Here is a 14,599-nt window from a genome sequence, read left to right as displayed (position 1 = left end):
AAATGTGAGATTAACCAAAACCAAAACTGGTAAAACTGGTAAAAACCAGTTCAGGTAGCCTAAATCGAACACAGTTTGAAGTTAGAACTTAAACCAGGGCACTCCAATCCTTTCCACCAATGTAAGTGCAGCAGGTGATCCTTTTCTGCACTGTATACAATTTGTAGTGCCTAAGGTACATGTATAAATGAGAGCTCAGAGGAAGAGATTCAAACAACAAGGAAAAATCAAATGACATTTATTATTGATGCATTGTTTCTTTTTTGATAAGCAAATTATCTGTTTTTCTTTCAGTCTAAAGAAACTTTACAATATAAAGAAACATACAAAGAACATCTTTATTACCTACACAAGACACCTAAGTCCCTAAGACAAGATTCTGAACTATCCTACCATGAAATACAAAGCAAACCCAATAGACAGACTGCTTCATATTGAATACTGCCGTGTCATCAGAAAGGACCATGAACGGTACAGGAGAATCATTTATATCCCGTTCCCTTGAATCCCCACCCCTCCCCGACTCAACATAACCACCCCACCCAACCAGCAAATCTTCCTAATGGTACAGTATTATACATCACAATAGAAGTACAGAGATGGCCAACGATCGATATACACAGAGGACTGAGAGAGGATCAGTGAGAGAGCTTGAATCTATACAAAGCTATTAAAGGAGCAAATAGCAAAGGACACAGTTTTCCCCATAAGTATTACTTTTTTTTATCTATTCTTAATTTAAAATGAGGTTCTCTGAAGTATTTTTTCCTTTTTAAAAGTTTTCTTAAATTGATAAAAATCCTTCATATTAAAAACTGCAATGAGGTCACATGTTTTTTTTGTGAGAAGATGCCCTTTAAAAAAAAATTATTCAGATGCTGATTATTCACAGCCAATAGTAACATTTAACTGAAGCATATGGAGACAAGGGCAGAGTGAGGACGCTCATTTGCTTCTCTCTGTCCTGTCCTCTCTCTGTCCTATCCTCCTCACCATACAAGTCTTTAGCATACAGTCTGCATTTATTGTGTTACTGTGTTCTATACATTTTTATGGAAATTTAGCCACATGAGCCAAATAGTCTGCGCATCCTTTCTCTATGAAAAACATGGACAGTTTTATTTATAATTTACTTTCAGCTGTATTCATTGGTAGTGACTGACATATCAAAACATGTCAATGATATCAAAATGCATTATACAGTATTTACAAAAAAGGAAATTAAAGAGAAGGGGGGAGAGGTTTGGAGGGTGAGGGATGGGATTGGAGGAAAGGAGGGAGGTGTGTGTCACTATGTTGAAGGAACACTAGAGAGTGTTTCCCAGGCCACTGACAGCCAAATCCTGGAGATGTCCCTGTTGAACTCTGGGGACAATCTGTTCACACTGATATCAGAAAATTGATAAGTACATCACCATCACCCATAGAGGCTACAATTGTTGTTTAGTTATTGTTGATTTGAACACAGCCATGACGCAAGTGCTGCGGTGTGATGTCAGAGATAATAAGAGATAAGTTATCCCTTTGAAACAGTGAGTAAATCAGGCCAAGAGTACATAACATACAGAAAGAAACAAATTAAATAGTGTAATATGTAACTATGTTTTTCTTTGTGTGCAGATTCTACGGGCTTTATGGGCTTTAATTTTTTCTCAGTTGAATACATTTCAAATAAAAACAATTTGCTGAAAACAATCCACAAAAATGGAAATATCCATTACAAAAGTATCCAATTATTGTTCCTCTTCTTTAGACTGATGTGGCTGCATGGTCTGTTAACCCCAAGGTACATCACTCTGCTCCCATCATCAGCGGTGCTCCAGCCACCCAATACTCTGGATCCATTATCCCATACATAAGGGACTCGCTGAGGCAACTGGTCGATGGGAGCTCCAAGGAGATAGTTATTTAGCCCATCTTGTCTGGATTAAGAAAGTGGATCATACAGGATCTGTGAGTTCAACCTAAACTCAAAGCATGAAAACAGGCTTCATGAGTGTATCAGAGGTCCCACAGTCTCCCCAGTCAGACAGAGACATTGAGGAGAGACCAGAATGAGTCCTGGGAGGAAAACAGTGCCACTAAAGAGTCCACAATAAGGCTGAAATCAAACAAAGTGATGAAGGGAAAGGAACCACATTTTAGGATTCACAGACAACTTGTAAATAACAAATAATAAAACAACCACAATACAAGCTAAATATGTTGTATTTACAGACAAGACCAAATCCATAGAAGAGACGAGAGGATCGACAAAATGCTCTCTGTCTGTTACTGAATGAGAACAGGCCCCTGACGATCATATCACGATTTCATCAGAGCCATTTTCTTGCAGTAAAAGCAGAGAGAAAAAAGGGTGCTTATTAAGACAAGATAGCTAGACATCCGATCATTCAGGTGCATCAGCAGACACTTTGTACCAGAAAACAGCAATGCTCTGAGAAAGCCTCTGTTGTAACTGTATGGATAGTTTTAGCCGGGATACCAACACCTCGACACAAACTACCTCATTAGGTGAAGATGATCGATTATTCCAATCTTTCTGAGTCTGAAGTTTATGGAAATGGTGCTACGGACATTTAGAAGGCAAAGATGCTACCTACAAGTTCTGAAGAAGTTTTAAGGAGAGGTATGTGAAGTGAGACTGACTGTGACAAAAACAAAACAAACAACAAATAACCTAAAATCATGTAAACAGAAAATCATTGTGCATTTTTCAGGTGTGCTTATTCTGTCATTGTTGATGCTGCTGCTGAGATAAAATGTGCCCTTTACAGGAAATCATAACTATATTAGTAGAATAATATCAATTATGAAAATTATAACAATAATATTATCATCAACAACAAAAAATACAAACATTTAATGAAAACCATTCTTGCCCTAAAATAACATCATCAGTTCATTTTTTTTTTTTTTTTTTTTAATCATTCCTGCCACAGGAGTTTTTGAATGAGGGTTTTCAGCCCCCCCTGTCAGTTAACTACTGCGTGCCCTCATAAGTTATGATCAGCATGATATAATGGAGTGGTGGTAGATGCAAGCAGGCATCTTGATTGGGCTGAAATCCACCCATGGGGGCAGGTTTCTGGGTTTGGGAGAGACAGGCTTGGAGCAGGTTCAGGCTCTCACTGTCCTAGGGCCCTTGTTGGGGCCCGGCAGGCGAGGAGAAGCGGAGAGGAGACCCTTCCTGTTGCTTGGAGACCGTTTCATGTTCTTACAACCATTTTACAGGCGTTGGGATGGGGGGCCTTGAGAGGAGTCCTGCTTTCCAGGGGTATCCTCAGGGGCTGTGTGGCACAGCACACCGTCCAGGAGGAGGTAGGAAGGGTGGGAGGAAGGAAGGTAATGCAAGATGCAGCAGGGCGGATGGGAGAGGGAGATTGAGATAAGGGGAGATGAAAGAGAAATAAAATAAAATAAAAGATAAAAAAAAAAATAAAAAAAAATCACACACTCATCGTCATGTTGGGTGAATACTGTAAAGAGAGAAAAAACAGAGGGAGGGGAGAAAAGATAAGCCAAAACTATATTAAACCTCTTATACTACCCAGTTCAAGATGAAAGCAATACAACTAACTAAACTAAATGCCATGTCCAGTACACCAGCCTTTTGCAGCAAACATTACACTAACCCTTTCTAATTTACTTCCTGTGTCAGTAAACCAGCAGCAAGCAGAGCAGAGTCCAGCCCAAGGAGAAAATGTTAAGGAATTTCAGATCACAGTGAGTATACTGTAGCAAAAATGTAGTTGTCAGTCTCACATTAATCACTATATGACAATCTCTTCATGCATCAGAGAAAGCATATCATGTGGTTCTCTTCCATGCTTTTGTGCATGCTGTGTTTTTGACAAAGACAAAGCTGGGAACACAGGGCACGATATACAGGACTGATAATGAAGCTCAATTTAGCCACAGGGGCTGATTTCAAGATCGTGGAAATGTTGTGGTAAAGTGTGCAAAATAGAGCAGGGGCCCGGTTTCACAAACACATTTTAAACCATCGTATTAGGCCAGTCTTGGTTTTTGCTCTTAGATTAGTCTAATACAAGTTAGACAGTTTCACAAAAATAAAGAATTATTTCAAGCCTAAAATGTTCACCATGCTAGCTAAAACAGTCAGTGACACCTGCTGACCAGTGTCAGGTGACACACACACACACAAAAAAAAAAACATGGCTCCCAGTTTGTGGTTTTCTAACAATATAATGAAAGGCAGAGTTTTTAGAAAGTGCAGTATCCTGTTGACGATACACATCAGTTGTTTCCATTTTCCCAAGGAACCCAATCCTGAATGTGACTGATGAGTTAGCAGAAGTACTGAGCCCGGCAACATTAAGGAGCCACAGCATCTAAGCTCTGCACTCAGGTGAGATTTTAAGATACCAAAAGATTTTTGTATTACTATACTCTTTGCTGAATTTTCAAAGTAAGGAGACCTTGTAACTGTTGAATGTTTTCAGAGGGAAAATATTTTTAGCTGGAGTGAAAGGAACTAAGTGGTTTGACGTGGTTGCTCAGTCTACAGGGCATTTTGTTATGTTACAGCCTTATGCAAAACTTCCTTCATCAATCTACATTTAATATCTCATAAAGACAAAATGAAAACAGTTTTAGAATTTTTTTTGCTAATTTATTAAATAGGAGAAATTGAAATATCACATTGACATTAGTATTCAGACACTTTACTCAGTACTTAGTACTGAGTAAATTACCGCCTCAAGTCTTCTTGGGTATAACAGGACAGGCTTTGCACATCTGGATTTGGGGATTTTCTGCCGTTCTTCTCTGCAGATCCTCTCGAGCTCTGTCAGGTTGGAATGGGACCGTCAGTAGACAGCTATTTCCAGGTCTCTCCAGAGACATTTGATTGGATTCTGGAGTCAGGGCTCTGAGGTCCTGAGTGCTATGGATCCGGTTTTCGTTAAGGATATCTCTGTACTTTTCTCCATTCAGCTTTCCCTAAACCCTGACCAGTCTCTCTGTCCCTGCCGCTGAAAAATACCCCCACAGTGGGATAGTATTGGGCAGGTGATGAGCAATGCCTGGTTTCCTCCACACATGACGCTGAGAACTGAGACCAAACAGTTCAATCTTGGCCCTTCTTCCTGATTGCTCCGTTTGGCCAGGCGGCCAGTTCCAGAGAGATTGCTGGTTCTAACAAACTTCTTCAATTTAAGAATTACTAAGGCCACTGCGCTCTTGGGAACCTTCAATGCAGCAGTTGGTTTTGCTCTGATATGCATTGTCAGCTGTGAGGCCTTACATGGACAGGCGTGTGCCACATCTCAAAGATACAGCTAAATTTGAGCAAAATTTCAAGTGTTATGGCAGAGGGTCTGAATACTTATGTGAATACTTATGTAAATTGCAAAAATACCTACCTAAAATTTTGTTTTCACTTTGTCATTATCATCATTATTGTCATTATGCAACATAAAAAAATGTGAAAAAATTGAACAGGTTTGAATACTTTCTGAATTCACTGCATGTCTTTTAGTTTGAAAAATGTCTTAATTTACCCTGAATAAATGGACAATTGGTTTTACTTGAGATAGTCAAGAACCAGACAGCTTTATGCAGCAGAGACATTTAGAATTTAGACGTCTGTCTGAAGTCTATTACATGATCTACCACAGCCAAAGTCTCTTTTTGTGAAACCGGACCCGGGTCACCATGGACAGCTGGCACACACAAACTTCGAGTGTGCAGAACTGAGATGGAGCCATCACAATTGTCTCAAGTATATTGATATTTTTGTGACTGGAGAAATCTGAAATTGATCCTGCTGTTTGACAACAGTGGTACAGATATGACTGTAATCTGCAGAAGTATTAAATACTATATGTGACTCTGTTCCATGTTACAGTCGGGACAGTTGTTTTTTTTCTTTTTTTTTAATCGTCTAGTTTGTTCCCAGCTTAAAAGGTGCGTTGGTACTCACACTTTCACTTTGGAATGGGTTTAAAAAGTTGCCTGCCATCTCGCCGTCGTCCCGCGGAGTGCCGGGGGGATTGTTCATGCCTGCCATGTTATTGGGAGAATTCTACAACATGGGAAACAAACCAATAAGAATACAGATCTCATACAGACAGACAAATTCACAGACAGATGAACAGTCAGTCAGTCAGTCAGTCAGTCAGTCAGTCTTACCTTTGGCAACCCATCCATGTCACCAGAGCCTGTGATTAGAAATAAAAAGAGAAGAGAAACTTGAATGATTGTAATGTAACAGTTAACTAATCCTCAGCAGCCTGCTAATAATTTAACAACACTTCAGGATATCCAGCGTGAGCACAAAACACCCGGATCTCTCACAGTTAATGGTCTTTAATTAAGCTATTTGTTTCAGATACAGATGAGAACCAACTCCGCCGGCTTCACTGCCCGCGTCTCACCCATCTACAGGATCAATTGGCCTACTCACTGCCCCACTAATCTGTTTCAGCTTTGATCAATACTGAGAGGAGAGAGAACACTTCCTCCACCAGCCATAAGAGGGCAGAGTCTTACTTCTTAATGCCTCTGTTCATAGAAAGTAACAGGTTTCACTGAATATTCTGAGGAGCTTATACCAAGTGCCTACATACACTGTGAGCTTCTTTAGCTTATCTTTATCCACTCACCTAGTGATCCGTTCATATGATGCTGCTCCATAGCACCCATTCCACCCATTGGCCCGTCAGGACCCGGCCCCATTGGGAACTAAAGAAAATTAACAGGAGCATTTATAAAGATCATGTATCTTGTTCTTTTCATGCTTGGTAATGAATTAGAAATTAGAAACAAATTCTGAATGAAATGTAGAAACACTGAAACTATTTATTGTGATTCAAAAAGAAACAAAACAATGTTACTCACATTAGGTCTATTTCCACCGGGACCGATAGGGTTCATCATCGTGTAGATGTTTTCACTTGAGTTTGTTGAATCTATGTAAAAAAAAACAGTTCAATGTTTAAAATCCGAAAATTGTAAGACAGAATTTTCCTCCTAATTGAAGAGAAAAACTTATAGATCTCTCTGTATCCAAGTGGTCTACAAATGTCAAAAAATAAGGTGGATTTGGGGTATGGAAGGGGGTAAGAAATGGGAAATAATGAGGTGAGCTACACTGAAGTCACTGGAGTGGAACTGTTTTTCACTGTATTTGACATTGTTTCAGTTTGATTTTGCCAGCTACAACCCAGACACATGTTTCTGTGGTACAGGACCACCAGTATATTACTTTAAAAGCCGGTGCATAATGTCAGTCAATCTGTCTGTCAGTCAATCTACACACTGCTCTCTGCATTGTACAATGAAAGAGACCAATTATTTGTAATTCCAACAGTCAGGAGATTAGACCAAGTTATTATATGGACACTCTGGCATCTTAGCAAAAACCAGTACATGCTGTGTCACTCCTCATGTGTCTGTCTGTCCCGAAAAAATTCAGAAGGATGAGGTGTCCTTGATCTGGCATTGCAGGCAGAAAGTTGTGAGAAAAAGACTGAGAAAAGCAGGGAAAAAAAAGAATAACAAATTGAAAGACAGGGGAGGAGATGGATACTGCATGTGCAAAGTGGTGGAGAGATCTTGCCTGTTAGTTTCCCTGAATCTAGCTTGTTATGTCGTGACTAGAGGAGGGGGGCAATACTGAGTGGGAGGTTTGTGTGTATGAGAGTGAGTGAGTGAGTGAGTGAGTGTGTGTGTGTGTGTGTGTGTGTGTGTGTGTGTGTGTGTGTGTGTGTGTGTGTGTGTGTGAGCGTGTGTATGTGTGCGTGCGCGCTCACAGCACAGTCTTGGCGACTGCAGTGGAAATATGTTTTCCCTCCCGGTGTACGTGAGCAGGAGCGTTTTGTACAAAAGGTTGCCCCGGCAACAAATCACAATAGAGGTACGTATATAAATAATAAATAGTGGACACAAAAAGAAGCTCTCCACAGGCCAACAGAAACAGAACATCTACAGGATATCTGCCCACAGTGTTTTGTTTGCAGCTAATCCTCCACAGAGATACTAGACTGATGGGTCAAAGCTGAGATGGATCACTCAGTTGATTGCAGACTGACATGCCTCTGCTTCCCTTTTATACAACTGTCTTGGCTGTGAGAAAACACAGCTAACATTAGAATGTTTTCAGAATGTGCCTAAACAGAGATAAAATGTGATACCCGACCAAAATTGTTCATGTATGTCACACATTCAGTGCAATATTTTACAAGTGTTTAATGTTTTACGCTTACAAAAATATTCCTTAAGGCTCAATTCCTAAAGTATTTAGATTGCTATCTCTGCCTGACTCCCAAAGAGAGACGTGTATCTGACAGAGAACAGGTTTGATGTTTCTGAGACAGAGCCCTCCTTCAGTGAACACTGGATAAAAGTAGAAATCAGAAGGGAAACTGAAGTATATAACTCACCTCCGGGGCTAGGCATGATGGGAGTTCCTGGTGGGCCGCCTCCCCCTGGAGGGCCCTGAGGGGTGAAGAAGCAAGAGAAGAAGAGAAATGAATGCTGAGTGCATCTAGACAGCAGCGTGCCTGTTAGATGTCACTGCATGACAGGTAATTTATGGCCCATGGTTGAACACGAGTCCATGACGGGACACTTACCACGTAGTTGCCTGGAGATGAAGATGAATAAGCTATCTGTGGAGAGAATATACCCCGAGATGAAACAAAACACGAGACACAGTTATTGTAAACACACTCAGTCATGTGGGTGATAAAGATGCGAGAGACTGTGACTCACTGAGTTGGTGTTGGGGTTCGGCCATGGACCTCTTCCACCAGGGCCCCTGGAAATGCAAGCAGAGGGAGCAATAAGGAACAAAGTCACATGCACCATCTTTTCAAAGGCAAAACAAGATACTTCTCACTGCTCGCATGTCTCAGGTTGATTTCTTGAGTAGATGAATACAGTCTATTAGTTGATATGCACAAGTAATCCTGAATTCTTGGAAACGGGTGAATTTACATGACAAAAAGTACATTTTAAGTGTCATTGTGGCAACTTTAACTGTAGGAGGCAAACACAGACAAAAATACCCCTAATAATTTTGTTTTATAATCTAATAATCTGTTAATGAAAAGTTTTAGAAGTAAACCATGATTAAGTATAAAACATATTTTTGGTGATGTATTCTAATTTCATACACCTTATGAAATCAGTCAGATTACTGGTATTTTATTAGAGGAAAGGTAAAATAATAAACTTCTTTCTAACCAACTTCATGGCAATTGGCTTATTAACCAACCTGTCCCTTGTAAATCTCCATTAGATTTTGCAGACGAAGTTCCTGCTTCAAGTTTGACAAACCATGGTCACTGTACTTGGTGCATACATCCATTTTTAATGCAATAAGGGATTCTGCTACATCCCCAGATCTCAGCAACTGACTGGGTGAAGAAAGTGCTATCATAGCCGACAGCAAAGACAATCAAAACTAAAAAAAATAAAATTCAGGTTTCAAATAAAAAAGTAGAATATCCCCCTTATCTCTGGAAATAGAATTTACAAATATTCACAAACTTTTTTTCAGTTTACTCACATGTTCATGCCCGGCATCCCCGGCCCCATGGAGTTCGGAGGAGGCCTCATCCCTCCGCCATAGTTCTGCATAAAGAGAGGAGCACGGAGTCAGCATGGCATCTCACACCTGCTCTGTCTAAAGGTTTGAATCTTAATGAAGGTCAGTGACGATCATGTCTCCCACTAACTAGTGATTAATTATGTGCATATATGTGCTGTGTGTGGGCTGGCTGGAGTGGGTTGTGTGAATGTGGACAGTTGCGTGCGAGTGTGTTTGTGTATGTATGTATGTATGTATGAGTTGTGTGTCTCTGTGTATGTGTTTCTATGTGTTCATACTCCCCTCTGTGCATTTGCATGTATGTTTTCATGGCTGCCCAGCAGGTGGGTTTGGATGGCACTGCATGTGTGTACTTGGGTATGTATGTGTGTGTGTGTGTGTGTGTGTGTGTGTGTGTGTGACTGAGAGAGAGAGAGAGAGAGAGAGAGAGAGAGAGAGAGAGACAGAGTAGAGGGGCAGGCCAGAGAGCAACTCCACTCAGAGGAAGAGTTTTGTTCAGCAGACGATTACACTTGTCGAGCAGATGCCACACCAGCTGCTGGTACGCTAACTGCCAAAGTCACCGTGCCAGGGTGGCACAGAGAGGGGCCGAGGGGCACAGGGAGTGTGTGTGTGTGTGTGTGTGTGTGTGTGTGTGTGTGTGTGTGTGTGTATGTACGAGGTGATGTTAGAGCAGGAGGTTGTTGGGTGCAGAATGAAGCAGCTGTCTGGTAATGGTAATTCAAAAGGACACTGTTGTTTAAGCATCTTATGTATTACACCGAATCCAATCGACAAAAATTAAGACGATAAAAGGAAACCAACAGTGCCAAAACTGGCACCGTTTTTGGTCAAAATGTGTTGGTGGCAGCTTGCTCAGAGCAGTCCGAGTATTCTGCCTCTGTCTGTCTCCCTAGGTGGGAGTTGGCGAGTAGGATTTAACATGTAGAACTGGCGTTGGCAGTGGGTGAGCGCTGGTCAGAGCCAAGCTAATCATCAAAGCGCTTCTGACATTTAAAGGCAAAGTTACGAGCTGGCAGAACCAAAACTTCTCTTCAGCAGAGTAGAAGGATTATCTGTAGGAAGTTTATAGGCTACTGGTTTGACATTATAGCTGTTTTTATGGTAGCTCTAAATGAAGGGTAACCAAACATTGGGTTTGCTCATAAACTGACAGTCCAAGCACCAAATCTGGCTGTGTGGCAGCTGCAGAGTGGGAGTGCAGTGGGCTGCTAATTAACTTAAAGACACCTTTCACTGTCATGGGTTGCTTTATTGACTCAGCCCTTTGTGTTAAATTCTGTATCAGTAATATAATATAACATTAAAGTAATACTAAGGCTAAGGCTGGTGCCTACCTGTGGGCCCATGCCTCCCATGCCTCTGGGGGGATTCATTCTCATTGGACCGCCCATGTTTGGATGTCCTGTAGTGAGAGATACATAGTGCAGCTTGTTAGCATGGCAGCACAATTTAGATCAATAATAATTCTATACCTCATTCAGAGGCCAAATACGAGACTGCGAAAGCGCAGCATCTCTGAAATAATGCCGCATGTTCGTCAATACCTTGAGGTCTGGTGGGGTCCAGGCTGTTTGGCAGGAGAGGCTGTGACCCGGGGATGCTCCCAGGAGGCTGATTTGGCATACGAAGGGCGGGCCTTGGGCCACCTGGGTACCGCGGAGACATGAATGGCTGTAGGATGGACAGGGAAAGGATGACAATTATTCATAATTATTTCAGGATGGAATACTTTTTATAATTCTTGACAGACAGGCCTTAAAATATCACCAGTACGTTTGCTCATGATCTTGTTTTACTCAAATGCACTTCAAACTCTCTAAGCTGAGCACACGAAAACACAACACATAAGTGTAGAGCTTATCATTCAATTAGCATGAAATCTAGCATCTCATTTATGAAGACAGCGGCTAAAATCAATCAATTAAATAATAGAAAAGATGATGTTAAGATTTCCTTGAAAAATATTGATTATGAAAAATCAATTGAGATACTGTAATCCACATTTGCTAATCACAAGTGAATTTTAAAAAAATAAAATTAGGTTCAGATAATCATTAAATTAGATTGACAATATCTATTCATAGAAAGGTGTGTACCGAGAATATAGTGGGAGTCATTGAACAGACTTCTAAGGAAATTAAACAGACTGACACGAAACAATGCATGAATCATAAAATACTCAAACCACCACAGAGTGCGTGTCTGAGCACGCCAGTGTTATCATAAGCTATAAGAAATTCAAGCTTAATAACATCACATCACAACACAGGTCTGCTCTTTGCTTGGTGTTTTATTGTGGAAAAAATGTTCAGTGTGTTGATTCTTTTATGGATCTCTCATCAACTTAGATGCTGTTTGTGTTTGGTACTAATATGTGATATTATGATATTAGTTCCCTGAATAAAATGTCTCTTACTGTATCTGTGTAAATCTCTACCTACTCTTCAGCGGCAGAAATGTTTCCATGTGAAACTGATTAGTCACAAGGTTTCCCTCACATGACAAAAGAGAAGGGCCAAATATCTGAACCCAACTAAACATCATTATGGCAAAACACAGAGAAGAAACTGTTCTTCTTGGGAAATAACACTCATTCCTCCAAATAGCAAACTTGTCAGATGCTACAAAAGCCTTTGTAAACCTAGCTCTGTGGAACTATCCTGCCCACTTTTGAGGTGTTGTCATTGCTAATCAGCAGGGGGAGCTATTGTGTCGAAGAATAATGTACTGTTGTAGTTTTGTTCCATTTCACCCAAGAAGGAGGGGCCTGTCATTAAGTTTTGGAAAGTAAGACCTCAGGTGATAAAATCCATTAGGATAAAGGTAAAGGAGGACAGATAAGACAGAAGGAGAGAGAGAACACATGCAGGGTGGAAACTTGGATTTGGAAGAACGATATGAGAGGGAGGAGAGAGAGAGAGAGAGAGAGAGAGAGGGAGGGAGGTGGAGCAGAAAAGGCAGAGAAACATGACATCGCTGGATGGGAGAAGGAGTGGTGCGAGCAGAAACAATGTTCTACATCGTGAAGGTTTGTCTATTTTGTGCAGCTGCACATGTGCTGGACGTTTTCCTGCCGCGTGTGTATATCAGCAGACAGCCGTGCTACAAAAACACAGCCTGGATGGTGTGATTCATAAGAGAAACTGAAGACACCATCCAGACAGATGTTTCAGCAGAGAGGGGGACAAGAACAGGCTGGCCGAGACACACACGCAGAGCCAGCGCACAACTAGTGAATAATGTAAAGCACCCCAGACAGATGGTTTTCAGAATTACCTATGAGAGTACACTGCTGCAACTACAAATACCCGCATCCAGTGAGCCATATTTCAGTGTCAGATGATAAGAATTAATTCCAAACTCAATCCAACTATTTTAGTATCAAGGGGAAACATGCTGATTTGAATGCCGATTGGGTAAGAGTTGTGTGTTTTTGTCACGGAGCATGAACAGCAGAATAATTTTCATATCATCATCTTCACTCAGAGATAAGCACAACACAAATACAACAGGAGACTGGTTTTCAATGGTAATTATATACTGTGTGCTTTGTGTGTGTGTGTGTGTGTGTGTGTGTGTGTGTGTGTGTGTGTGTGTGTGTGTGTGTGTGTGAGTAATTGGAGGACAAGTTATATAATCCTAGTTACCCCTTGAGGGGAGGACTGACTTACTACTGTTTTCTTTTGTACCCTCTTCTCTTTCCCTCTTCTTCCTCTCCTCTCCTCTCCTCTCCTCTGACCATGTTATGGTGGGTTTGTGCGCGAAGAGCACCATGTCAGGCTGTGCTGCAATATTAATGGTCTATTGATGGACTATGGGATGGTGAGTGCTGGGCTGAGGGAGAGAACAGGCCCTCCAGATGCACCTCGGCTCCTTACAGCTGGGCCAACACAGCTAAATTATTCATCCAACCTACCATCATGGACGTTGGCCGTCCTGTCTGTTAGCACAACAAGGGACCTGTGTGCTGTTTGTACACTGTTGTTGGGTGTGTGAGTGAGTGAGCGAGTGAGTGAGTGGGTGAGTGAGTGAGTGAGTGAGTGAGTGGAACTAGAACGCAGTAGATAAAGGAAGAGAGGGACTGAAGTAAATGACTTACCTGTCCGTGAGGTCCCATCATGGGATTACTGGGGTTGTGTGGGGGAGGCTGTGTGTGAGGGGAGGGCTGAGATCCTGGTGGACCCTGGTGAAGAAAAGATAGAAAGGTCTCATTGAAGTGATCAGATTATGTATTAAAGTTATTGATTAAAAGGACTATGTCATATGAAATTTAAAGGGAAAGTTTAGCCAAAAAAACATATTTTCTCATCATCCTCATCTTTACAGTGAAAGGAATTACGTTTGTGATGCTCACAGCATTTAAAAAAAAAAAAACTGTCACCAGTTTTCATAGTGACAATTTCCTCTGCAAAAAGTACAAGAAGAAGTAGAGGTAAGAGACAACATATTTGGTTTGCCCGTCAGTACGATTACATTTACAACAGCTCTCATCAAACCACCAAGAAAAGACAATGAAACACAACACCGGCACTCAGGTTTAAGTATGGTATGATACCTGACTAGCGTGACACTGAGGAGGGACAAAGTAAATAAGAGGCTGCGAGGAAAGATGCAAGATTTAACTCGGAAGCTGCTGCACCAAAGCAAAGCTGAAAGGCCAGTGAGTACTGGGCATATATGTGTCATGTGGCAAGGGACCAAATTCCAATGAGATGCTAATGCTGCTTTATGTCTGATGAGTTTAAGGAGGTATTTACATGCTTATATATAACAAAAGAAATTGTTTAGCTATTATACAACGGCAAAACTTTCTGTGAGTTTGTTTCTGACTAGTGGTCAGCATCACTTAATGCAGCTTAAATTGGCATTTCCTTCAGACAGTAAATGCAGCATGTCCACACTAAGTGTGTATAATTACAGTACAACTATGCATATCTATTCTGTTACATCAACAAGGAATGCATGTAATGAGATTTGTCACTGACATTTGCAGAGGTCCACATTGATTTTCACGTG

The 14,599-nt window shown here is 41.1% G+C and overlaps 1 protein-coding gene across 2 annotated transcripts in view; it reads right to left on the bottom strand.

Moving 5' to 3' along the window:
* Window positions 1-222: 222 nt before the first annotated feature.
* ssbp4 (single stranded DNA binding protein 4) overlaps window positions 223-14,599 on the bottom strand; it is an 83,036-nt gene continuing 68,659 nt past the window's right edge. The window contains exons 6-17 of one of the 2 annotated variants that reach the window (XM_023408105.2): window positions 13,683-13,766; window positions 11,128-11,254; window positions 10,918-10,985; window positions 9,539-9,603; window positions 8,740-8,785; window positions 8,601-8,636; window positions 8,409-8,463; window positions 6,865-6,935; window positions 6,630-6,708; window positions 6,157-6,185; window positions 5,948-6,049; window positions 223-3,290 (exon numbers count right to left, since the gene is read on the bottom strand). In XM_023408105.2, the coding sequence (XP_023263873.1) occupies window positions 3,210-3,290; window positions 5,948-6,049; window positions 6,157-6,185; window positions 6,630-6,708; window positions 6,865-6,935; window positions 8,409-8,463; window positions 8,601-8,636; window positions 8,740-8,785; window positions 9,539-9,603; window positions 10,918-10,985; window positions 11,128-11,254; window positions 13,683-13,766 (843 nt within the window). In that variant the 3' untranslated portion in view covers window positions 223-3,209. Of the gene's footprint in view, window positions 3,480-5,947; window positions 6,050-6,156; window positions 6,186-6,629; window positions 6,709-6,864; window positions 6,936-8,408; window positions 8,464-8,600; window positions 8,637-8,739; window positions 8,786-9,538; window positions 9,604-10,917; window positions 10,986-11,127; window positions 11,255-13,682; window positions 13,767-14,599 lie in introns of both variants that reach the window. The other variant, XM_023408106.2, reaches the window with a different exon arrangement.

Source organism: Seriola lalandi, unplaced genomic scaffold (assembly GCF_002814215.2).
Source record: "Seriola lalandi dorsalis isolate HSWRI2012SDOR001 ecotype SW California unplaced genomic scaffold, Sedor1 jcf7180002054353, whole genome shotgun sequence".
Lineage (NCBI taxonomy): Eukaryota > Metazoa > Chordata > Actinopteri > Carangiformes > Carangidae > Seriola > Seriola lalandi.
Note: the sequence above shows the minus strand (reverse complement) of the source record. Positions and strands in the feature narration are given on the sequence as shown.